Raw genomic sequence first — 26,668 nt, 5'->3', positions numbered from 1 at the left:
CACAGGTTTATTTTTATTACTGATCGTTTCATATATAAAACTGTATCCGTGAACAAATCCAGTGGGTTTCAAAGCCCCATTATACCTTAAGCTAGAATTCTCAGAAAAGATAGAAATTAAATAAAATCATTTTCAATTGAATATTATCTACCACATTTGTAAAGTATATTGTAGAGTATGTGTAGAGTATGCGTGTGTGTGTGTGTGTGTGTGCGAGTGTGTGTGTGTGCATTTGTGTGAGGTACAAAATGAGAAAGGAAGTGAAGTGTTTGCTTTAGAGACACTAAGTAAAACGTGCAGGTGATTAGCTATAAAGCGTGAATTCAAACTATACCATTGCATTCAAACAGTAAAATGTTCTATATTAACACGAGAGAAGTGACATGAATGTGAAAAAAAAAGACAGCGAAACTAATCAAATGCCGTAAAAAACAATCCAAGGTCCTTGTGCTGTCCTTAACATTGTGTTATACATTGTGATGATAACACCTGACAAAATATCTTTAAGTCAAATGTATCTACGCTTTCTAATTAGAAGTTTACGATAAACCGGATCTAATATTATTAAGTCTAGACATATTTTACAAAAATCTAAGCTCTAAATGATCTCGTTCTATTCTGTTTTGCTCAATTTAAGCAGTAATTTCTAAAAGGAATCTAAATTATCTGCCAAGAGAATAAAAACATGTAAATCTCATAAACAGCAAAATACATGTTAAATGCTTAATCAGCTTATATTTGGTTGATTGAATTGATTGAAATTTTATAATATGAAATAATAAATGGGATAAATGTGACTAGATTAAAAAAAAAAAAAAAACTAAGAGTATTTGCAACTAAAGTATTAGGCATGAATTATTATTTTTAACTGTCCCAACAACCGCCTTTACGTTTCCATTACACAAAAACTTTAGCATTTACGGGTGCTCTGCTTTTATATTCTGCTTTATGGTTATCATGTCTATAGTACAAATGTGGTAGGTAAAAATAAGGCTGAAAAACACGGGCAATGTTTCATTGGATATATACAGACTGACAGACTGACACGGTGCTCTGATGATTGTATGCAGCCAATGAGAAATGAGAAACGAATCAAATCAACCAACACCTCAACTTGTGTGCGGAGGTCTGCAAAAAACACAAAATAATAAAAACAAAACAAAAAAATTATAATAATAAAACAAATAATACAAATAATAAAAACAAAACAAAAAATTAAGCTGGTACAAAATTGAGGATACATAACCATAAATATATTTCACTGAACTGTTGTAAAATATTCACTTTTTTTAAGCTTTTTTTTTTAGCTTCAGGATCGTGTTGGACGATTCCAGGCACGCGTTTACGGATATTTAAAAAAGATTTCAGATCGTTTTTAAACCCTTCTGTTTGAAAGAAAAACACACGGACAGCGTCTTCAGAAAAATCTTCCACCAAATGAAACACGGTGACGGTATTTCATAAGAATTTAAAGAATTTAAGAGCTGCTCCTTGAGCAACAGAGAAAAGTTGAGGGGGGGGGGGGGCAATGGTTATGTAAGAAGGCACTGAATCCAATGTCTTCACCCATTTACATTCTCAAATTTTCTTGTCATTACAGATAATGCAGTCGATACAGATGCAGTACATAAACATCTGGCACATCTGAACAAGGGTGTATCAATAATAATAATAATAATAATAATAATAATAATAATAATATTATATTTAATATTATATTAATATTAAATATTAATATTAAATTAATTATATATATATATATATATATATTATTATTCAGCTTTGTTATATTATTATTATTATTATTATTATTATTATTATTATTATTAAAACTTTCATGACACGTACAGTAAAGTACCACAGGAGGCGTTCATTACAAATGTTATGTTATATTTGTCTGACCTACACGTGCCTCTTTGATTTAATTGTAAGCAGGATGACTGAATGATCAAAATCAATGTCAAACCGACCAAAACAATCAATTTCAGTTGGGGTTGAATAATTTTGAACACAACTGTAACTATCTACACTTCTCAGGCTCTAAAACCTTTTCAAAGATATCTGTGTGTGTGTGTGTGTGTGTGTGTGTGTGTGTGTTTGTGGTATCAGTAAATAATGGAAAGATGTAAAAAGAATCAGACTAGCCAAGTCCAAAGATTGCTAGCCGAGTCTGGAGTTGTTGTTTAAAAGCAAGCAGATTAGATAGGTAGAAATCAAACCTGTACTTCTGGTTGAGATATGTGAAAAGAGAAACTTTAAAGCCTGCAGCTTTCACAGTTAAGTAGACACTGGCAGTGTGAAGGGTTTTCTCAGGCTGTCACACACTCAAGGTTTCAAGGAAGGATTTTTACGTATAGTGTCTGTGCCATCTACTGCTCCAGTAATTAATACTACTATATACATACACACACACACACACACGCTTCCTTTGTAGACAGGCATCTATCCTTCAAGGCTGTGACACCATTTGTGCTTTGTTGAGTATTAAAGCACCACAATAAATTCTACATTTCAGCAGCAAACCTGTCCAGATCTTCCCGTTCCCATCTCAGCACTAACACACAGTCTGGGTTGCATGGAAGAGCTTCTGGAGCAGCTTCAGGGTGATTTCAGCACACATGTTCCAGCCCGTGACGTCTGCTGCCTTCGTTTGAGCTCTACATCCCTTCTAGTAAAGGAGTAGTCGAGTGACCATGAAGTAGCAGAGCAACAACAGTGGTGGCATTCATAATTCACCCTTCAGACAACGTTGCTAAGTTTTCACTCCCCGTTGCCCATTTCTCTATTTTGGATTGTTACAACCGGAAACCGGAATTGTTTTAATCGGGTTTATAAATCACGACTAGTCACCAGAACTCATATCACTAGAATAGAATCTACGACGACTTACATTTTATAGCTGTAGACCATTTTGTATCTAATAGCTGCATGATATGTAATCGGCTTTCAGTTTTAGATTACGACATAATGCGGAAACATTCGAGCGGGTTGAAGACTTATGCGAATCATTTCTTTTATTTCTGTTTTTTGAACCTAAGACCCGGTCGGATGGATTCATCTTGTATATGAAAGTCATTATCTAGTTAAAGCATTCATTTCAAAACAAGCAAAAAAAAACAACGTATAATTTCCCTTTTCGTAAATGAGATCGTTTAGTACTAGAGCGTTACTAATTAAAAAATAAATACATTTAAAAATAATAATAAAAAGTCTCTGGAATTTTAAAGCAGTGCCATGTCTCGAACATGTGTTTAACAGAAAACAGCAGCATGTGACACTGTCTTCTGTACCAACCCCAACATCAAGACCATGGAAGTCTTCATGCGTCCGCACCTAAAATGTAAACATGCGGTGAAGAGCAGGTGTGTGTGTCGCTGCCGTTAAGGGCTGTGTGATTGAAGCGACCAGCGAGGAAAATGGAGATGTGGAATACACTGGAGTTGCTTCTCTAGGTCTTCAAGACTGGGTTCTTGGATTTTATCTCTAAGAAGAAAGCAGGAGGTGAGAGGAACATAAATGCATGTTACAGGATATTTTTGAGCAGAGTGTGTTATCATGCATGCGTTAGATTGCTGTTAGATATGTTGGCTTTTTTTTTTATTCATTCAGACAAGCAAAAGTAAAAGAATTCATAAAGACAAGTCAGTGCAGGGATAAACAGCATGTCAGAAAGGAATGTGCAACATACTTTAATTAGAAACCCTGAGGCGTTGACTCACTGCATACTGAAATATAAACTGACTTGAAAGATGCTGCTCAGATACGATGCTCGAGAACCAAAGACATTTTTTCATATCAAAACATCATTTTAAATCAGCTCATATTACAACAGAACACTTAACTAGCCTACATCGAATAACAAGTCACTCGAAAACTTAAATATTACTATTTGAACAATTAGGAGATGTTTATATTGATGACTTTTGAACATCTTTGAGAAAAACAGATTTGTGAATCAAAGTCTCAGCTGACAAAAGTCTTGACCTGTCAATCTCACATCTACAGCAGATGTTCACTAGCTGTCGACAACACTAAGACCCATACGGGAATAATTCATTTTGTTTGCTTCATATATCTAATCGATTCCAAAGTTTAACTCTACGTTTTCATGCCTGGAATCAAAGAACAGTTTCTTTTGTAGGATCAAATTCCAGCAACTTCGATGTGAACCAAAAGCAGGAGGACAAACTGACACCTGACACCCAACATAGTTAAAAAAATTTTTTTTAAAAATGTATTATTTAATTTTTAGTTCAGCCACTTAATCGATATAAATAAACTACATGTGATATGAAGTAACCTCACAATAACAAATAAAAACCGTCTAGACGGCGGTGAAAATATTTTTCTTATAAATTCTAAATGTTTCTGTAGACAGAATTCTTTGAGAATTTTGTATCAGGAACCAAAAGGAACACCATGTATACACAGTGTCAAGAATAGTCTTTTGTGTCATGCAGATAGCCTCAATAGACACGACAAATGTATCGCAACATCTCAACAAAAGAGAGTCTAACTGTCTAAACTGTTTTGTGTTCAAGAGGCAGAAGTTCGAGCAGAGAGAAATTCATAGGAAGGGAAGCGAAAACGAAAAAGAGCTTTACCTGAACATCACGTGCACTGTGGTCTCATAGCTCGTTCTCTCCACATCCGATACGCTCATCGCATGGCTTTTGTCCCATTTGTAAGTGAAGTTCTGGAACATTAAATGTAAATGGCATTATATTCTGCCTACAAGTACACAATGGACAATGAACCATGGGAACAATAATGTTGGATTGTAGGTTTCATGCTTATAATATGCACAGGCTAGTGGCTAATCTTATGAGTTCACATCCTATACTGTAAGTAAGAGCTGAATGTGAAGGTTAATTTATCAGAGCGATAGCACAGCTGTACACCTTTACATAAAATAATGTAAGCCACACAACATAATGGGAACCTGTAGTTTTTCACCAGGTTTGCACACACTGCAGGAGGGATTTTGGCCTACTTCTCCACACAGATCTTAGATCAGTCAGATTTCTGGCCTGTCGCTGAGAAACACGGAGTTTGAGCTCCCTCCAAAGATTCTCTATTGGGTTTAGGTCTGGAGAATGGCTAGGCCTCTTACAGAGCCATCCATCCATCCATTTTCTACCGTTTATCCGGGGCCGGGTCGCGGGGGCAGCAGTTTAAGCAGGGACACCCAGACTCCCCTCTCCCCAGACACTTCCTCCAGCTCTTCCGGGGGAATACCGAGGCGTTCCCAGGCCAGCCGAGAGACATAGTCCCTCCAGCGTGTCCTAGGTCTTCCCCGGGGCTTCCTCCCGGTTGGACATGCCCGGAACACCTCCCCAGGGAGGCGTCCAGGAGGCATCCGAAACAGATGCCCGAGCCACCTCAGCTGACCCCTCTCGATGTGGAGGAGCAGCGGCTCTACTCTGAGCTCCTCCCGAGTGACTGAGCTCCTCACCCTATCTCTAAGGGAGCGCCCAGCCACCCTACGGAGGAAACTCATTTCGGCCGCCTGTATCCGGGATCTTGTCCTTTCAGTCATGACCCAAAGCTCATGACCATAGGTGAGGGTAGGAACGTAGATTGACTGGTAAATGGAGAGCTTCGCCTTACAGCTCAGCTCTCTCTTCACCAAAACAGACCGGTATATCGACCGCATCACTGCAGAAGATACACCGATCCGCCTGTCGATCTCCAGCTCCATCCTTCCCTCACTCGTGAACAGGACCCCAAGATACTTAAACTCCTCCACTTGAGGCAGGAACTCTCCACCAACCTGAAGGGGGCAAGCCACCCTTTTCCGGCTGAGAACCATGGCCTCGGACTTGGAGGTGCTGATTCTCATCCCCGCCGCTTCACACTCAGCTGCAAATCGTCCCAGTGCACGCTGAAGTCCTGATTTGAAGAAGCCAACAGGACAACATCATCTGCAAAAAGCAGAGATGAAATCCTGTGGTCCCCAAACCAGACTCCCTCCGGCCCCCGACTGCACCTAGAAATCCTGTCCATATAAATAATGAACAGGACTGGTGACAAAGGGCAGCCCTGTCGGAGTCCAACATGCACTGGGAACAAGTCTGACTTACTGCTGGCAATGCGAACCAAACTGCTGCTCCGGTCATATAGGGACCGGACAGCCCTTAGCAGAGGGCCACGGACGCCATACTCCCAGAGCACCCCCCACAGGTCACCACAAGGGACACAGTCGAATGCCTTCTCCAGATCCACAAAACACATGTGGACTGGTTGGGCAAACTCCCATGAACCCTCCAGCAACCTGGTGAGGGTATAGAGATGGTCCAGTGTTCCACGACCAGGACGAAATCCGCATTGTTCCTCCTGTATCCGAGGTTCGACTATCGGCCGAATTCTCCTCTCCAGTACCCTGGCATAGACTTTTCCGGGGAGGCTGAGGAGTGTGATCCCCCTGTAGTTGGAACACACCCTCTGGTCCCCCTTCTTATACAGAGGGACCACCACCCCAGTCTGCCAGTCCAGAGGCACTGTCCCCAACCGCCACGCGATGTTGCAGAGTCGTGTCAGCCAAGACAACCCCACAACATCCAGAGACTTAACATACTCACGGCGGATCTCATCCACCCCCGGTGCCTTGCCACCAAGGAGCTTCTCAACAACCTCAGTGACCTCAGCTTGGGGGATCGACGAGTCCACAACCGAGCCCTCTGCCTCTGCTTCCTCACTGGAAGACATGCTGGTGGGGTTGAGGAGATCCTCGAAGTACTCCTTCCACCGTCCGAGAATGTCACCAGTCGAAGTCAGCAGCACACTGTAAACAGTGTGCGCAGGGCACTGCTTCCCCTTCCTGAGACGCCGGACGGTTTGCCAGAATTTCTTCGAGGCCAACCGATAGTCCTTCTCCATGGCCTCACCGAACTCCTCCCAGGCCCTAGTTTTTGCCTCTGCAACCGCCCGGGCTGAAGCTCGCTTGGCCCTCCGGTACCTATCAGCTGCCTCCGGAGTCCCCCGAGCCAACCAGGCTCGATAGGACTCCTTCTTCAGCTTGACGGCATCCCTTACTTCCGGGGTCCACCACCGGGTTCGGGGATTGCCACCACGACAGGCACCGGAGACCTTACGGCCACAGCTCCGTGCGGCTGCATCGACAATGGAGGTGGAGAACATGGTCCACTCGGACTCAATGTCTCCAGCCTCCCTCGGGATCTCGTTGAAGCTCTGCCAGAGGTGAGAGTTGAAGATCTCTCTGACAGGAGACTCTGCCAAATGTTCCCAGCGGACCCTCACAGTACGTTTGGGTCTGCCAAGTCTGTCCAACTTCCTCCCCTGCCATCGAACCCAACTCACCACCAGGTGGTGATCAGTTGACAGATCCGCCCCTCTCTTTACCCGAGTGTCCAAGACATACGGCCGGAGGTCAGATGAAACAACCACAAAGTCGATCATTGACTTCCGACCTAGGGTGTCCTGGTGCCATGTGTACTGATGGACACCCTTATGCTTGAACATGGTGTTCGTTATGGACAAACTGTGACTAGCACAGAAGTCCAATAACAGAACACCACTCGGGTTCAGGTTGGGGGGGCCGTTCCTCCTAATCACGCCCCTCCAGGTGTCACTGTCGCTGCCCACGTGAGCATTGAAGTCCCCCAGTAGAACGACGGAGTCCCCGGTTGGGGCACTTTCTAGCACCCCTCCCAGAGACGCCAAGAAGGCCGGGTACTCCACACAGCCATTTGGCCCATAAGCACAAATAACAGTGAGAGACCTCTCCCCGACCCGAAGGCGCAGGGAAACGACCCTCTCGTTCTTACAGAGCCACTCCTTGGTTATCCTGGCTGTGTGCTTCGGGTCATTGTCATGTTGGAAGACCCAGCCTCAACCCATCTTCAATGCTCTGACTGAGGGAAGGAGGTTGTTCCCCAAAATCTCGCAATACATGGCCCCAGTCATCCTCTCCTTAATACAGTGCAGACGCCCTGTCCCATGTGCAGAAAAACACCCCCAAAGCATGATGCTACCAAACCCATGCTTCACAGTAGGGATGGTGTTCTTGGGATGGTACTCATCATTCTTCTTCCTCCAAACATGTTTAGTGGAATTATGACCACATCTGACCACATAACTTTCTCCCTTGAGTCCTCTGGATCATCCAAATGGTCATTGGAAAACTTAAGACAGGCCTGGACATGTGCTGGTTTAAGCAGGGGAACCATCTGTGACATGCATGATTTCAAACCATGATGTCTTAGTGTATTACCAACAGTAACCTTGGAAACGGTGGTCCCAGCTCTTTTCAGGTCATTGACCAGCTCCTCCCGTGTAGTTCTGGGCTGATTTCTCACCTTTCTTAGGATCATTGAGACCCCACGAGGTGAGATCTTGCATGGAGCCCCAGTCCAAGGGAGATTGACAGTCATGTATAGCTTCTTCCATTTTCTAATGATTGCTCCAACAGTGGACCTTTTTTCACCAAGCTGCTTGGCAATTTCCCCATAGCCCTTTCCAGCCTCGTGTAGGTGTACAATTGTGTCTCTAGTGTTTTTCGACAGCTCTTTGGTTTGGCCATGTTCTTACTGATTGTATGGGGTGGACCGGTGTCTTTATGCAGCTAACGACCTCAAAAAGGTGCATCTAATTTAGGATAATAAATGGAGTGGAGGTGGACATTTTAAAGGCAGACTAACAGGTCTTTGAGGGTCAGAATTCTAGCTGATAGAAAGGTGTTCAAATACTTATTTGCAGCTGTATCATGCAAATATATAGTTAAAAAATCATACATTGTGATTTCTGGATTTTTTTTAGATTATGTCTCTCACATTGGACATGCACCAACGATGACAATTTCAGAAACCTCCATGATTTCTAAGTGAGAGAAATTGCAAAATGGCAGGGTGTTTAAATACTTATTTTCCTCACTGTATCTATGACCAAGACAGCAAGACTTGTGTGCCATATCGAGAGCCACGGTATCCAAGGTAATATCAGTATACCACCAAAAAAAAACATAAAACCAAAGCTCACTTAAATTAAATTGAGCACCACGACTCTTTTGTTTCCACTAAAACTGCTCGTCAGGAGCTCCACAGGGACAATATTACTGGTCAGGCTTCTATAGCCAAACCCTTGTTCACCCATGCCAATGCCAAATGTGGGTTTTAGGGGTGCCAGTGGCAGAAATCTGGGGCTGTGGACATTCTTGTTCTTTGAGTCCACCTTCACTGTCTTTCTCACTTCCGGGAGAGTTACAGTGTGGAGAAGCCTCAAAGAAGCTTGTTGCTTGCCCAGTGTGAAGCACAGGGGTATCTCTGTGATGGGTTGTGGGGAAAGTTGTGGCCTAATGGTTAGAGAGTCTGACTCATAATCCTAAGGTTGTGGGTTCGAGTCTCGGGCCGGCCACGACTGAGGTGCCCTTGAGCAAGGCACCGAACCCCCAACTGCTCCCCGGGTGCCGCAGCATAAATGGCTGCCCACTGCTCCGGGTGTGTGTTCACGATGTGTGTGTGTTCACTGCTGTGTGTGTGCACTTTGGATGGGTTAAATGCAGAGAACAAATTCTGAGTATGGTTCACCGTACTTAGCCGTATGTCACGTCACTTTCACTTAATATCATGGCATTCCATAAGCCTATTACTTTGCTAGATAGGCATGTCACCGCCAAGGACTTACAAACCATTCTGGAGGACCATGTGCACCCAATTGTTTAAACACTGTACCCTGAAGGTTGTGCCTTGTATCAGGATGATAATGCACCAAAACACAGAAAGACTAGTCACAGTCAATCATGTCCTATGGCCTGCACAATCACCAGATCATATATTATTGAGTCAAAACACCTTTGGCCACTGTGTGGGATTTGAAATTATTCCTCGATGGCTGTTCTCCTGTTAAAAGCCCGAGGCTCCGGCCACAGAGAGCAGAGACAATTTCACTTTGAACTACCTTATGAGAAGACTTCCCAAATATGACTTAAAACCCACTGACCTCACAATTCAATACTCACCAAGAAAACTACATAATTTGTGTCTATAATAATCAACTAAACAGAAAGGATCTGTACGTTTAGAAACCATAACTGCTCCAGAGAACTTTCCATGCTGTTTTTTTTTATTACAGACAGCACAAACAAAACAAGCTGAAAATTTACTGACAGGGCCATAACTGACTTTAAAGCTTGTTTGGTTGCTTTAAAAACCTCCTGATGAAAAACTATTAGTACAGAAACCCAAAGGGATAAAATAAAATTAGTAACACAAAATTGTTGTACCTCCAAAATGAGCGCAACAAACAGATTGACCCACATGACAGACGAGGTGAACCACCAGGATACAAAGTACACCTTCGACCACCTAAAGACAACCGAGATTATAGTGATCACACAGAAATGTATAGAGTATAAAATAGAACAACCAAAAACAACCAAATCTGTTGCCTTACTCGGTGGTGTATCTTGTATAGGCGTCCATAAAAACATGCCAGTTATTCACCACCATCACGTCATAGAGCAGAACTAGAGATGACTGAAAGACCCAGAAGTGAACATTGAGTATTATGAACAACAACCTACTGTTATAATGCTTAATTTATGCACTAAATACTTACAGCAAAGTCATCGAAGTTGTTTGGCCAATACTCCAGCTGTTCGTAGGATCCACACTCCATGGTGAAGTTGGATGTACTATTCTCACTACTTGAGTTGGCCACACTGTGAGGAAATGTACACAGATAGAGTATAAAATATTTACATTCATGGCATTTAGCAGACACTATTATCCAGAGTGACTTACATTTTTATTTCAAATTATACAACTGAGCAACTAAGGGTTAAGGGCCTTGCTCGAGGGCCCAGCAGTGGTAGCCTGGTGGACCTGGGATTCGAACTAACGACCGATCAGTAATCCAATGCCTTAACCACAAGGCTACCACATCCCCATATAATATCTAGAACTCAGCTACGATCTATTAAAGCCCTAATTAGGAACTGTGAGAAGTGGAAGCAACAGGTGGGGGATCTTGTGTATAGACAGTATCCGTTAAGGGATTGGTTATGATACTCAAACGGTATTTCCATGATACGTAAGACAATATACAGACCCACTAAGAAACTGTAACTTTGGAGGTTGTGGTCAGAGCACAGGGTAAGACATGATACAGCAACCAAGAGAGTTATGGGCCTTGCACAAAGTAGTTTGGCAGTGCTGAGGATTGAACCCCAATCTGATCAATTTGATCACCAACCCAGAGCCTTAAGCACCTGAGCCACCACTGCCCTCCAATGAGTTATTGAGTAATTGTTAAATTAATACACACATCTACAATATAACAGAAAGTGTATTGTCTATACATTCAGTTTACACACTACTGGGTCATGGGGAACCTTGAGCCTATTCCAGGAGACTCGGGGCACAAGACAGGGTACACACTCTGGACAGGATCACAGTCCATCACAGGGCACAATCGTACGCACACACACACACTCACACGAACAATACGTGTACGTGTAGTACGAACAATTTAGTGATGCACATAACACATGGCTTCAGACTGGGGAAGAAAACCTGAGTGCCCGAGGGACAGGACGAACAAAGGTATAATGGATGGACAGTGTAAAGTGTTTTCTGGGATATCCATATTATATGATCAATCTGCCTAGACTAAATCTCCCTATTTACCAAGCTCTCACTATCTCAATTCTGAATTCATCCTGACTGTGTGCTCCATTCTTCCGCATAGTAAACCTTCTTTGACATTTGTAATAGATAGATAGATAGATAGATAAATGGATAGATAGATAGATAGATAGATAGATAGATCTTTATTGTTATTGCATGGTACAGGTACTAGGGGTGGCACGGTACATGAAAAAACACCCTTGTCTCAGTTCGGTTCGTGTGTGTCGCACGGTTTGACGCGTGCGCAATGTAGCCCCATGCTCAGTTTCACCTCAGACAGTTTCACATGAACATACATATAGACAGTAAACGTTGGGTAAGGAGTGCAGCAGAAATGGCAAGTGGAGGAGATAATGAAGGCTGCCCGGAGTTGGCGGATTCGCCCGCGTCGTTCAAATCCGGTGTGTGGGAACATTTTGGATTTCATGTTACTTACGATGACAATGGAAATAAAACAGTAGATAGAACTGCGACTGTGTGCATGCGTTGTGCAAAATGCATTCGATATGCTAATGTCCACACTTCTAATATGACAGTTGTGTGAAGATTTTAAACTTATGCTTGATGATTATGGCCTTTGCTATTGTTATAGCCTCATTATATTATGTTATTACATCATATTATATATTTATGTTTACAATATTTTGACTTGTTTAAAAGACAGAGCTTGTAAGAGTTCCTCTCTTTTTCTTTACATTTTTTTTTGTAAGAGCTACACTGAAGTTGTCAGTTTGATAAATGCAAGTTAATGTCAGTCTTTGTGTGCTAAAAAGGCACAAGTTCCTGTAGAGATAACAATACACATTCTTTTTTTTTCCAAATAAACGAAATGCTGTATCAAAAAATCACCTAGTTTTTACTCAGAGATGGTCCCAATAATGTGCTTAAAGTCAAGTCACAGTTAGTGCATGATTACATTACAAAAATGTTGACGATTAAAAGAAAAAATAACAACAAGAACCGTACAGAACCAAAAACCGTGACCCTGAAACCGTGATACGAACCGAACTGTGGGTTTAATGAACCGTGCCACCCCTAACAGGTATATAGTCGAAATGCCATATATATTGTATATACAGTACCTTGAGACCGGAGGAGTAATAGCTCCTTGGAAAAGCCAGATACCAATCACAGCATACACATAGTACACCACCTACAACACATTGCAGAGAAGACAAAGTCTACATGCGTAACTAGTCACTGATGATGCTGTTAAAGTCCTAAAGCACTGTTTGTACTCACCAACAGAATCCCTGCAAAAGCTCGCAGGTTTTTCACAAGGTCCACGAGAGTGCTAGCCACCAGAGCCATCAACTGCAAACAGGAATAAAGGTACATTTTACATTTAGACATACATTATATATACACTATGGACTCATGAGGTCCATTAACATAACTGGGGGGGGGGGGGGGGGGGGAGAACCACATTTCCAACATGGGGAACTAAATTAATTCCAAGAGCGCTGCAAATTTGAGATAAATTATTCCATGGAAATACAATATACAGTTCTAACCACAAGATGGAGCCAGAACTCCGTGTAACATGCATGTATCAGGACGACCTTGGCCACTCAAAGTTACCTTGTAATATTAATATTTGAAAAGCATGACAGTAATTCAGATCAAAGACTTATATTAATAGACTCCTTCTAACATTGTTTCTATAGTAACAGTATAGCTCATACAAGACCTTTTGTGGCAGATGCTCGACATAATACAACAATTATAATAACTAATTTATAAAAAGTGCAGTTTAACAAAGAAACATTTAAAATTATTAATATGGTGATGTTTTCTATAAGGAGAGGTTTTTGTCGCATTTGAGATTATAGAGGTAAGTTTTCTATCCGTTCAGGACGTTGAGGACAGAAGATGTTTGTCTTATTAACTTTGAGAGAGAGAAAGTGTACATAGGTAAGTAGCTGGATAGATAGATCGATAAACAGACAGACAGATAGTGGCTGGTGATGGAGCAGCTGATTATAGCTGCTACGACATACGTGATAACAGGAACTAACTTGTTTTGTGACGTTCCACACTAATAACGGATACAAATGGATGTCATGTACAACATATGGCGCTTTACTCGTCTGTAAACAGTAAAAATCAACAGTAAATATCTTAGTATAATGATACTCAATCCAGGCTTGCGATGTGACTGTCGCAGTTGCATAAGGTGGACTGAAAAAGACATGATTATAATACAATTTTTTTTTTCAGAAATAAATAAATAAAGGACCATGCTGCTGACCTTAATTTCTGGAATGATCCTGAGGAAACGGAAGACAATCAGCATGTTGACCAGTCGCACCATTTCCCACAGCGATATTCCCCCGAGCTGACCCATCATCCTGGGAACGACACACAGGTGCAGTTTGCACGATCGACACAAACTGTTGTATACGTTGCCGATATAGTGCCCCTTTAATAGTATGCATGAGTGAAATCACACTTACGATTTTGGATCAGTAATCCTGAACACGACAAAAATAGTAACCTGAAGGATCTATTGAGATAAAGAACATCAATGTACAGATTACTGAAAGAAAACATGAAATCTGCCTGTATCAAACGTTAACAATAATCATTTTTGAAAGAACACAAGATACATATGTTTATATACCAGCAGAAGGATGGTGAAGAACCCATCAAAGACGTTATTTCTGTAAGAGATGTAGCCCTTCCAACCCAAGGCAATCAGCTTCAGTATCATCTCTATTAGGTAGTAGATGATAAAAGCCCAATTAATGACCTGTATAAACAAAAAACAGCCCATTATACGCATCATGAAGTACTAAGAGACTAAAGGTTAAAATGTAGCATCAGCAGATATATGAGGTTTCCATAAAACACAAGATATACAGCGTATAATTTAGATGTGGTAGCTTAGTGGTTGAGGTGTTGGACTACTGATCTGAAGGTTATGAGTTTGAATCCCAACTTCACCAAGCTGCACCTGCTGGGACCCTGAGCAAGGGTGATGTAAGTCGCTCTGGATAAGAGCGTATACCAAATGTATATAAAGTTTTCTATTAGGCTATTAGGCTATTTCGGGGGGGCATTTTGGCTCATGTTGCCTCATACTGTACACGTCATACATTTTTAGGAGTGCTTCAGATGTTCCAAAAAAACGTGACATATTGCAAAGGGTCTAGTTCATTCATTAGCTGACACTAAATAAGATATAACAGTTAGTGTGCTTGTCATGTGACCTTTTTTTCCTTCATATCAGCACAAAAGGCCATGTGTGAAAGTGCCCTTATGGGTGCATAAGCCGGCATTCAGAATAAAGTTACCTCCATGTAGTAATCATTCCTCTCGATTACAGTCTTTTCTGAATCCAGTACTAAGATGGTCTGCAAAACACAATTTTTTTTTCATTTGAAGAATTGAAAAGAAAAAAAAAAAAGAAAAAAAAACAACTACCGCAATCAAGGCGATAGTCATAAATAATTCAGTTATTGTAAATGATGTATAGGTATGAATAAGTATGTAAATATTTATAGAAATAGAAATATATAGAAATGTGGCTTATATTTAGTAAATTGGATAATATATCAGAAACAATTTATTATTCTTTTTTACATGTAAAGAACCTTCAAGCAAACCTTCAATAAAAAAAAAACCCTTGTATGTTTTCCAAACTTGTTGTTTCTTAGCATAACCACAAGATGGAGACAGACATCATTTGAAATCTATTGTCAATTCTTGAACCTTGACCTGGTAACTGTGAAGGAAAATAATATTCCATTTAAAACATAAAATCAAATGTCTACTCACGCAGATACAGATGACGTTGGTGAGGGCCACGACGTTTCCCACCACGGTCAGGTAGTAATGACTGCACACTTTCTGGACTGACTGTAGAATCGAGGAGCTGTATTGTGGATTCGGTGGGTGCTAGGGGACAAAAGGTAAATATCATAATTTGCAAATATTTTCTAGCTATTTTCTAAGCTACTAACGATCTACACGCATGCAAATACATTATGCACCAAACATGATCGGATCTACGTGCACGCAAATACGGAAAATTGTCGTCTAGATACGTTTATACAAATGACTTCCTCAGTTCAATTCAGAGAAAGTTACCTCTTTGATGTGCTCCTTATCCAGTTCATCAAACAGCCTCTGAAACGCTTCTCCATCAATAAAACCATCAGGGAATTCTTGAGCAGCCTCAGGAATAAGATGGGAAAATGAAATAAAGCTTTTTTTTTTTTTAATACACAAAGCATGGGAATATTTTCTCAGCTCAAACTGTAACCTACCTTAATGACAGCTTGTCTGTAATATGATGTCATCTGCACTTTTCTCATGACCTGCAGCACCGTGCCTACTCGAACCCTCTTTCTAAATACACACAAATACAGTACGTGTGCACAAGGGTCAATTATGTAAGAATAAATAAAACAGGGATGTACAGTTATAGGGACATAGTGTTGTGTCTTTAAAGCATTTTATTTCTCTTTTACAACAGCAGTTTGGCAACATGATATTTTGCTCGTTGTGACGTAATTGGTATTTGTTTCTAGTTACGTTTAATTAATGCTGTTAATGCTAATGCTCTAAAGAATCTAGCTCCAGAAATCACTTATATTATTTCAAAACCTAATGCCTCTAAAACTTACAGACGCTAGAATCGCCTCCTTAACTTGTATCACAATGTCCAAAGATTCTATGTTACATAACATGTTTTTAATACTTGCCTTAGATTTCATAGTGTGTCAGTTATATAATCCTGTGCCTTAATATATAGCTGGAATTATTAATAGAGCTGATGTATAAAATGAAATCAACATCGTCTCTATCCAATCAGAACCTACATCTCTGCAGTTCAAACGAAGGACGGCGTGACCGCTGTGTTAGACATGATGTGCACGCGCTGTAACTTACAAATCTTCAGAACTGTCGTCGTGCCTTTGACCCGGACAGCACAGCACCCTAAACGCGGCTCTGATCCCCAAAAGCCTCCTTAATATGGAAGCCTGCACTGACATCTGTAAAGAAGCCAAGCCAAAGGGCAGAAATTCATTCATAAGTACTGTGACACTGTGGCAGACACTGAAGTCTAAATCAATGCTAAACAATTCCCACCAGCAAATAGCCTCGAAACTGGTTGTAGATGATAGCAGTGAGTAAATTCATCAAGATGTAGGTTCCTGTGGAAGAAAAAAATGCAATAATATTCAAATACAGTTTCATCAAAAAAAATTCTTGCACAGGTTTTTAGAAAAACTTACCACATACGCTGAAAAGTATAAAAAATATGGTATATCCCCGATTCAGTGAGTACGCAGGAATCATCACTGTTGGCAGAAAGAAAGGAAAAATTACAAATTCGCTTTTTGTTAACAAACCAAATATGTCAGTACATCGTAAAGTGATTTATTCCTCTTCAACGACTATTGTCTGCAATGAATTAGACTTGTTACAGAAATGTTACAGACTGTTGATTATAATGCAGCAGATTCAGGCTTCACATCTAATGCACAACATACTGAAGAATCCTTACAGAGGAAAAACGTATTGATGCTGTGCTGACACCGGAGATATCTGTGTACATGAAGCACCTACCATACAAGGCGTTTTTTAAATAATTACTAAAGAAAGAATAATATACAGTATTTTCCACACTATAAGGCGCACTTAAGAGCCTTAAATTTTCTGAAAAATCTGCCATGCGCCTAATAATCCGGTGCGCCTTGTGTGTGCACCGAGTTCCAAAAGTCTGTAAAAATGTTGTTGTGTGACTTTGGTAAGCGCTCCGCTTGATTGACTGTCCGACTGTTTCCCACTGACACAGGGACGTAACACATACACTACATACGCTGGCAGCGGTAAACCAATCAGAGGACATTACGTAATACGTATGCTTACCTCCGCCACGCTCCTGGAGTTATACCACCGGTAAGTTGCAAAACAACATTTGTTTCTTCCTAACTATTATTGTATAGGTATCTATGACCATTATGCGCTCCACACTCCAGTCCAGTAGGTGGCGGTAAATGCACCTTAAGTTGGTTTGCCATCCGCCAATTACAACACGGTTGTAAATGGGAATAGAGCAGCTGCGAAAGAATTCATTATCAATGTATCTATGGTTCGGAAGTGGAGGAAGCAAGAAAATGAACTGCGCCATGTTAAGAAGACACAGTAGATAAGGACTTTGATGGATTTGTGGGAGAAGATTGATTAAAAAATAATGTGTGTGTATTGTTAAATAGTAGAATAAAGTTCAACTAAACTCACTGTTTTGCTTCTGTTGCCTTTTTTTGTAGACCGTATGTTTTAGCATGCACCTTATAATATGGTGCGCCATATGTATGGGTTAAGTACAGAAATAGACCCCGTAATTGAGACTGCGCCTTATAATCCGGTCCGCCTTATGATGCGGAAAATACTGTACTAGCACAAGAACATTATATATAAACCTGATTTGCCTTGTAGCCAGATTTATGGTCAGAGCTGCTGTTAAATGTTAGTTAATACATTATGACCATTTATGTAGAACTGTTATGTTACAGGATGTGGTAGCCTAGTGTTTAAGGTGTTAAACTATCAATCTGAAGGTTGTGAGTTCTAACCCCAGGTCCACCAAGCTGCCACTGCAAGGCTTCTGAGCAAGGCGCTTAACTGCTCAGTTGTATAAAACAGCATAAAAAATGTAAGCCGATCTGGATAAGAGCGTCTGAAAACGCCATAAATGTTACGATCATGTCCTCGGCACCAAAAAGTGCTGCCCAGCAAATGTTTTCCGGTTGTTGCTTTTTTTATCTTTAAAATACTGCAACGTTTGTCACAGAAACCATGGGGAACTGGGAAATGGGAATATATTTTCCATGCCACTACATATATGCCAGTATGGGGAAACACAATGTCTCTGATGAATTCTAGAAAACAGGCACTTTTGAGAAATAAACAGAAATGTATTTCAACAAAAATGGAATGTAAATGATATTATTTAGGCTAATTTTGAAACTTGGCAGCACGTCATAGCACCTGCCCGAAAAAGATCACACTGGATAAGGAGCCGGTTTAACAAAGATGTTTAAAATCTTGAAGCTTGAATACAAGCCTGATCGTTTCATATTGTAGTCAGACGTCGTGTGTCTGTGGAGCTCCTGTGCTCATCAAAACGTCGTCTTTGAAATGTTTAAAGTGGACTGATAAAAAAATAAATAAATAAATAATGTAGTAAATGATTCAGCGATTATTTCCCCGTCCACGTTAGCATGAAAAGTGATCAGTGCAAAATGAATAACGAGGCTGAGGTGATGTGGATAATGCTGATAATCAACGTGATACCTCATCTCCCTATTGTAAACATATAACTAACTCGTTACAGTTTGGTCTTAATGTTGTGTTTAAGGTATCGATATAGACGAAATTGCCGCATTTTTCACTGGACTTTGATTTTAAAAATGCTAGTAAAACGCTTTAGTAATGATTGAGACGTGCATGAAAGAAAAACTATATGTAGTTCAAAATGTCAAAGTTTGACCACAAGAATGGTTTCCTGAGCTACTACACATATGACTCATGTAAGATTGGAGAAATTAGTCATGAGCTTTGTACCGTCTGGGTTGTTAGCAGTCGTCAGCAGCACAAGCAGAGAGGACAAGGCTTTAGGCAGGTTTCTGAAGTATAACTCCCATTCCCCGTTCTTCGACGAGTCCTATTGACATGTTATATAACAGATTTCTTCTGTTAGAAGAGTTATATTCTTCATCAGTTACACCGACATCTGACATTTTAAACAATTATACAAATTATCGAAGCTGTAATGACAATTTATCAGTTAAGGCTTTTAATTTTAATTCATTTTCTCCTTCAAATGTGGACATCACGAAGAAAGCTTAGTTAAGGATGAGTAAATAAGGTTTGTGGTATCTGCCTGTACCTCAGATCTGGGGAAGATCAGCATCCCAATCATGGTGAATAAGCACAAGTGGAGGGCCAGAAGCAAGAACACACTAGGGGTAAAAAGAGAGTCTTGCCTTTAATTAAATGTAATGAATAGAATTAACGCGACATATTCTATAGGTGGAGCTTCTCCGTGATTTAAATCCCATCCTCCTTTGGTCATCACATCTAGAATAACTATGCAGTAATTTATTTACTAATGCATTATCCTAGGCAATATACAGACAGGTGACAGATTAAAGGAAAAGTGTGTAAGTCTGAGGTAAAAAATTATCGTACACGTTATTGTGATGTACAGGATCCATCCAGCTTCGACAGAACATTGGTCCTAAATGAAGAGGTTACAAAATCAAAGCCTTAACGTTTTTACCTTACTATTTCTGGAATGGTCCTCTTGATGCATTTTAAAGTTTTCTTCATTAAGGAGGAATTTTGCAAGAGGAAAAATGGCCGAATCAGTCTCCTGACTCGTATGGTCTGCATGTGGAGATGAAAAAAAAAAACAAAAAAAGCAAACATTACTACAATACACAGAAACAAAATGAAGAGATAAAGATAACCGCTGCTGAGTCTGTGCATGGGCTGTATGATGTGAACTTATATGTGATCTGATTAAACATCTGAATTAACTCACCGGATCACACAGCATGGCAAAAGAGATTATGCAGTCGATGACGGACACCGCTATAACCAGCGCGTAGCCGATCAGCCATTTATTCGCACGGAATTCCTCCCATCCAATCAGATAGCTCTGTGGAGCAGGAATTTACATACGCTCAACTGAAGGGCAGTTGAATATATGTACATACTGTAAATGTTCTTGCACTTTTTAGTGATATTATACCTTGACTACTATGTCTAAGATGAAGATGCAGAGACAGACCATCTCTATGGCCTCGGGCAGGCCGCACGGCGGCTCCCATGGCTCAGGCCTGAAGCGAGGGTCTGATGTGTATGTGATCGAAGAAGGTTTCTCCACAAAGGCCAGAGCCAGAATTATAGCAATGGTAAAACCAAGACCCCTTTATCACACATACATACACACACACATGGTATTAAGTGTACATGTAGCTAATTTCATGGGCTATGCACCATATTACATAGTTCACATTAGTGATAGTAAATAAATAAATAAATAAATAAATAAATAAATAAATAAACTAGGAAAATAATACCTACACCACTTGAATTATTTCAGATGACTATAAATCTCTGTTCTTGCTTGCTTACCACTGACATATCCTGGAGTAGTACCATCTGTATAAGTTCAAAGATCTCAAGTCAACCTTGTGATTGATGGACCGATACTGTGGAGGAAAACACACACTTAATACAATAAATTAATTAAAAAAAAAAAAAACAAGACAGAGTAAACACTAATCTAAAAAAAAATATATTGTGATGTTTGTATTACCTGAATGGCATCTTCGATAAACACAACCGCTTGCTGGATGTACAGGTCTTCATCACCTTAATAAAAAAAATAAAACAATCCATGAACAGTATAATAAGAATAAGAGAGAAACGATCCAGTGTTGAAGTCAATCCGTTAAGGAATAAGCACCATCATGCAATCAAACGTCATAAGAAAGTAATCACATCACGTGATGGACCTGATTGATTTATTCTTTATACCACAGCAATGTGTCAACATTATAGCAGATTTCTTGAGTAAGATAAAGATATGAAGCTTGTCAAGTTGCGCAAAATCTTCTCTCACAAAGCACGGACACAAAGCTAAACTAAGGACTTTTTATAAGATCTCTTTAGAACAAGAGCGTTAATATTAATCACTGAACTGCCTTACTTTCAGAATCAGCCATTAAAAAAAAACAAAAAACTAGTTGACCGGTTTATGCTTAGACATTTGCCTCCGGAACTCTAGGGGGCAGAACAACAATGTGATCTGTGTTGCCGTTGTTGGTTTCATGTTCACGTGTCCTTGCCTCGCTCTGCCTTAAAGGTGGGGTCTCTGTTGTTTAAAAAATGCTTCATAAAACTGAGTCAGGCCACCAAACAAAAAAACAAAACTAGCGTGTAGCCAATGAGCAAAAAGGGGCGGGTCTTGCCAATATGGGCGGAGAGAGTGTTCAGTGCGCATTTGTGACATTAGCAGAAAGCGGTTTTAACATTGACATGGAGGATAAAAACAAAGAAAGAAAGCGAAGAAAGGCTTACGATAAGGCAGGAAGTAGGACGTGTTAATATAGGATCAGCTTTCCAGCACTGGAGAGAACTGAGCGTCTTAGATAAACCTTTCCCGGTACAATACACAGTACTACAAAAACACATTTGTATTACCATAGTATTACTCATTGAGTTCATTTATTGATAAAAAAATATCCCCTCGGTCAGCTGCTGTTATAGTTATAGTTACCCAGGGTAAATTAGTGCCCTTTCCCTGAGGAACCCAGGAAAACTTTAACTAATGCTAACTAACTAACTAATATAATATAAAAAACTATATGAAGTTGCATAAATTATAAAATGTAATCTTGTTTTATTTATAATTTCGTTGTTTTTATTTATTTACAAAAAAATACCATAACTAGATTTGTAAAGTTCGTCGTGACAAACTTTGATGTTGGTCTTGACGGTGCAAGTATTCACAAGTATGTCACATGTCCATGTTGTATAAAGTTTTTTGATTTGGCATATATTGTGGGCGAGGCTGCGGCACAACCGAAAGGCCAGTTGGTACACCAATTTAAACCTCTGTTCAGAGTATCACCCTAAAGGAGCTGGCCAAGTTTGGTGTAGGTAGTTCGAAAGCTTGCCGAGTTATAAACCTTCAAAATTTATAATGGGAGTCTATGGGAAAAAAGGCCAATTTGAGACCCAGTACCAGGTTTAAAGACCACGTGTATAAGGATCCTGTATTTCACAGGTGTGTGTCCATGGACTGCAGAAAGAACATTATTTCTATATAATCTGACATTACTAATTAATAAGGGAGTTAATCTCCCTTCACAGGATACTTCTCTCTTGCTCCAGAGTTAACACCACCTCGTTACAATACGGTGTCCACTTCACTCCTTGTAACCTTTTCACTCCAAGGCTTGACCACTGATCTCTCTATCCCTTCTCCACTGCTGCTCAAAGAGCTGTGAAAGTTCTTGTTCAGATGCAATGCCACTGTGTGAGAAGATATGACCTGCACTGGAGCTATTTAGAAGCAGAATGACATGAATTTACTGCCTTTAGTCACATGTGCTGTCTTGTCTGAGCGGCTTGGGTGTGCAACAAATCCATCATGGGCCTGTAATGCTGTTAAACTACGTGTTGCAAAACTGAAAACATCCGTGCGGTGAGTGTTTCCCAAGAATCTGGGGACATACGTATTTGGTTTCTTATGCAGATATGACCCAAAGAAAAAGTTATTCTATTCAATAAAGAATAATAGATTCGGTTTTGGATTCTAAATTTCCATCTGTGTGTGTTTTTTTGTAATATATTTTAGATTTTATTTCACTCAAATGTGTCTTGTTTTGTTTTTATCTATGTTACTTTCTGTTTCAGTTTTAGCAGCGTCAGTCCAGGGGCAGGCTACAAAGCTCATAACACATGACACATAAATCACACACATTATCTAGATTTGTGTCATAGACATGTTTAGCACATGTGCAACATTTGCACCGCTGTAAATGTTGTAACTGCTCGTGTTTGCTGCATACTTTCCTAAGAAACCTTGCGACGGTCGATATAAATAGGAGGATTTTTATAATAGTATTTTCCCACTAAACTATTCGCTTGTTGCCAGACACCATTTAAACTGATAAAACTGGCTGGAACCCAAGTCATACTGTGTTAGCATGTAATACCAGGGAATTTTCAGACTTTCCAAGCTCTTTTCCAAACTAAACAGACTTCAAATTCAACAGAATCATAAGCAGTGAAAAACAAAAACAGAAAATAATCCGTGTCGATTTTTCTTATATTTCGATTGACTTTAATCGTATGTATTACTTTTGCACGTCATGATCTTTATCTGGGTAAGAACAAAGAAAACAAATTCTGGTTGCTTACCGCAAAAACCTCAAAACCCAACAACTTCCATCCTGAAAACTTTCGGTGGAACCAACACCTTCTGGCTGATCAGATTAAAGAACAGAGTACAGTGCCATCAAATATGAAAATACATATCTTTAATATTCCCTTTTTTGTTTTCCATCATTATCTAATGCACCACCCGGCTTGTATTTGTACCAGAAAATGATTCTCCAAAGTATTGCATTTACTCCATATCTAAAAAAATTATAAGATTATATAGAATATATTCACTATAAGAGAATACAAGAAATTCCTCTCAAATCTTCTCTATCTCTCTGTACTAAAGTCATATGGCACAGGTTATGTTTTAAGTGCTAGAAGAGTGAAACAGAAACAATCACCAGGAACACAAAGTCAGAACGCTGCAGAAAAGCCTCAGAGCCACTGGTACAAGGATCATATCACCTGGAGCATATTTATTTATTACACAATACACCTTTCCATTTTGTGTTTAGAACTTCAACTGGCTCTGCCTTTGCTTATTAGGGACCGTCATCAAAGGCTGCTTCGTTAAATGCATGCTTTAATACATTTTGGTTTAATGCAATAAAGCAATGACTTTCAAGCATGGTCTGTGTTGTGCTAATTATACGATGTCAATATAAAAAACAATCCCTTGGGTTGGTCTGGCATTTGTGTGGAACATCCATTTATTAAGGCACACTTTGAAGACGCTCCCTCAGCAGATTCCAGTCACCTCAAAACTTAGAGGTTTTTTTTTCATAGCATATACTAAACCATAATTTCTCATTATGTCTAGTAAATGGTTTGAAGTTTTGTAGTGGCCAAATTCTGGATATCGATGACTAACAAGTAAAAGAGGAATGTACAATACAGGTAGTTAAACAATGTCACGTATCAAATCCATCTTGCAGTAAACTATGTCTGGAAAAAAAACTATGCTTGCCTAATCTTATCTATAAAACATATACATACATTCATAAAACTGGCAAAATAAGGGCACGTCTCTGCCACATTTGCAGGCTGTAACGGCTTATTCAAAAGTTGTCACCAGTGTGAAAAACATGTACGTAAACTCTGACAATACTTTACACACTGCTTTTAGCAATGTGCTGTGGTTTTGACGCTCACCCTGAACTGTATGAGTCATCAGTCTCTCCTCTTCATGCTCACTAGAAGTGTAAGTGCTGACCAAACACACAAGTTTTAGACGCTTCATCTTGCCAGTGGTCATGCCAAAGGCTGTTCGAAACTAAACAAAAAGCACATAAACGTTTCCACGTGGCTTTTATTCAACGTAACATATACCGCAACCTGCTTTAAGATCGGGACACAATGTCGTTGCTAATGCGCAACATGAATAAATATACTGTATTAGTTCAGTAACAGTACCAATAAATGTGACCATTCTCCATTCTGATTGGTCAGGAATTTGATACATTTCAATAAGCACCATTTTGATGATTGTTGTGTTCTTATTTCTTTTACTGACAACCTGTAAATATCGATCTGGCATTAAACAACCTCAAAAAAAACCTTCTCCTGTCACACAAATTCCACCTTATTCCAAATGAAAAAAATGTATTTTAAAAAAACCACAGACAACCCATGTTTGCCCCTAATAAGGTGCTACGGTTGAAAAAGGCACAAGTTCAGGGCCGGATGTATAGAGTGCATGTAATTGGATGAACACAAGACTAGTACAGGATGAGTCGATGAAGTGTTTGAATAATTTTAACAAATTAATTCAATCAAAATGAGATATATATATATATATATATATATATATATATATATATATATATAGATATATATATAGAGAGAGAGAGAGAGAGAGAGAGAGAGAGAGAGAGAGAGAGAATAAAATATACAGTAAAAATATATTGTATGAAAATTTTTTTATATATAATAGTATATCTAGAAGAAGAAGAAATATATACACATACACACATACACACACACACACACACATACATACATACATACATACATACATATACAGAGAGAGAGAGAGAGAGAGAGAGAGAGAGAGAGAGAGAGAGAGAGAGAGAATATAATATTAGTTAAAGGGTTTCAGGTGCACGATTGTCTGGTCAGGCTTATAAAGTAACCTCAGGAAGGGTCATTTAAAATGGATAGCGTGCTAACAAACTGGATATGACACATATTTGGAAATTTTGCGCAATGCTGTACGTTTATAGCGTAACCAAACCGAAAGGTAGTCTGTTCAGTGCACTTACGGTCTTGGACATGGACAGAGTCCCTGCTGTGTGAATTAGAGAGTCGACTCGCCTCCTTAGAATCAGACTGGGAGTCGGAATGAGAGTCATGTTGAGAGCCGTAATCAACCGAGTCCCGCTTTCTGTGTTCGGTTAACAGCGGCTCGGTTTCCATTCGGTTCTGCTGGAAAAGACAGAAATTATTTTTTTTAATGTCCGTAACAGAAGATCCCCACGTGTAAAAGTGTGAAATACCGTGAATAAAGTGTCCGAGGTTTCCTCAGGACAGACCTGTAAAGTTTCCCTATCGCCTTTCTGACCCGGTGACTGCTTTCCGCTCATGACAACATCAAGGCGGGTGTTTTTAAGACCCCCCGCCCATGTTTGCGTCTCCGTGTGTCACGGTTTATGTCTGTAAGCGTTACACTTACTAACAATACCCAAGTTTTCGCGAACAGATGTGGAAAACCTGCAGTTTTTCACTAAATCTCGCCGTTCATTAACAACCTGTTACTGTCACTTTCGCAAGGTTTTTTTTTTTTATATACAACCGACACCCTGGCGCGTGAGTTATGGAGAGAAATATCGCGATAAAACACGAGAACTGAAACAAACTGACTGCTAAGTGGTGTAAAAGTGGTGTGTTGTTATAAATACAATTGTTAAATAAAATAAATAAAATCAAGTAAAAAAAAAAAAAAAAAAGGAAGTGGTGGTCTTTAGAGCTAGGTTTTAAATAACTTAAAAAATATATATATTGCCCATATGTTATAATAAATAACAAAAAAACATTTAATGTAGCAGCAATTACATGTGGTGGACACAATGAAGTTAATGGATATATATATATATATTTAAAATTAGTGC

At 39.8% G+C, this 26,668-nt stretch overlaps 1 protein-coding gene across 4 annotated transcripts; it reads right to left on the bottom strand.

The window, feature by feature from the left end:
• On the bottom strand, positions 1 to 26,384 carry tpcn2 (two pore segment channel 2). Of its 4 annotated transcripts, none has more exons than XM_027153249.2 (26): positions 26,057 to 26,384; positions 25,823 to 25,985; positions 20,986 to 21,041; positions 20,802 to 20,878; positions 20,416 to 20,593; positions 20,206 to 20,322; positions 19,942 to 20,048; positions 19,549 to 19,621; positions 19,224 to 19,323; positions 16,889 to 16,954; positions 16,743 to 16,807; positions 16,542 to 16,645; positions 15,917 to 15,998; positions 15,738 to 15,824; positions 15,426 to 15,545; positions 14,942 to 15,001; positions 14,269 to 14,397; positions 14,102 to 14,151; positions 13,897 to 13,996; positions 12,888 to 12,959; positions 12,728 to 12,798; positions 10,576 to 10,678; positions 10,411 to 10,493; positions 10,241 to 10,322; positions 4,605 to 4,696; positions 1 to 3,483 (listed from the first exon to the last, which is right to left on the bottom strand). In XM_027153249.2, exons 1-26 carry the CDS (start codon positions 26,141 to 26,143, stop codon positions 3,381 to 3,383), a joined length of 2,427 nt encoding a protein of 808 aa, XP_027009050.1. In that variant the 5' UTR covers positions 26,144 to 26,384; the 3' UTR covers positions 1 to 3,380. The 4 variants fall into 4 exon arrangements, with proteins under 4 accessions (XP_027009050.1, XP_027009051.1, XP_027009052.1 ...); XM_027153250.2 differs by having other exon boundaries at positions 25,823 to 25,982; XM_027153251.2 differs by having other exon boundaries at positions 26,093 to 26,383.
• Between the last annotated feature and the right edge of the window lie 284 nt (positions 26,385 to 26,668).

The sequence above is a fragment of the Tachysurus fulvidraco genome, chromosome 2, assembly GCF_022655615.1.
Source record: "Tachysurus fulvidraco isolate hzauxx_2018 chromosome 2, HZAU_PFXX_2.0, whole genome shotgun sequence".
In the NCBI taxonomy this organism is placed as follows: domain Eukaryota; kingdom Metazoa; phylum Chordata; class Actinopteri; order Siluriformes; family Bagridae; genus Tachysurus; species Tachysurus fulvidraco.
Note: the sequence above shows the minus strand (reverse complement) of the source record. Positions and strands in the feature narration are given on the sequence as shown.

Coding starts and splice junctions, on each gene's coding strand:
- tpcn2 (XM_027153249.2), bottom strand. CDS start 26,143: ATGAGCGGAAAGCAGTCACCGGGTCAGAAAGGCGATAGGGAAACTTTA. Junction 19,622..19,941: donor ACCATTCCAGAAATAGTAAG/GTAAAAACGTTA, acceptor TTTTACCCCTAG/TGTGTTCTTGCTTCTGGCCC. Junction 14,398..14,941: donor GGAATGATTACTACATGGAG/GTAACTTTATTC, acceptor TTGTTTATACAG/GTCATTAATTGGGCTTTTAT.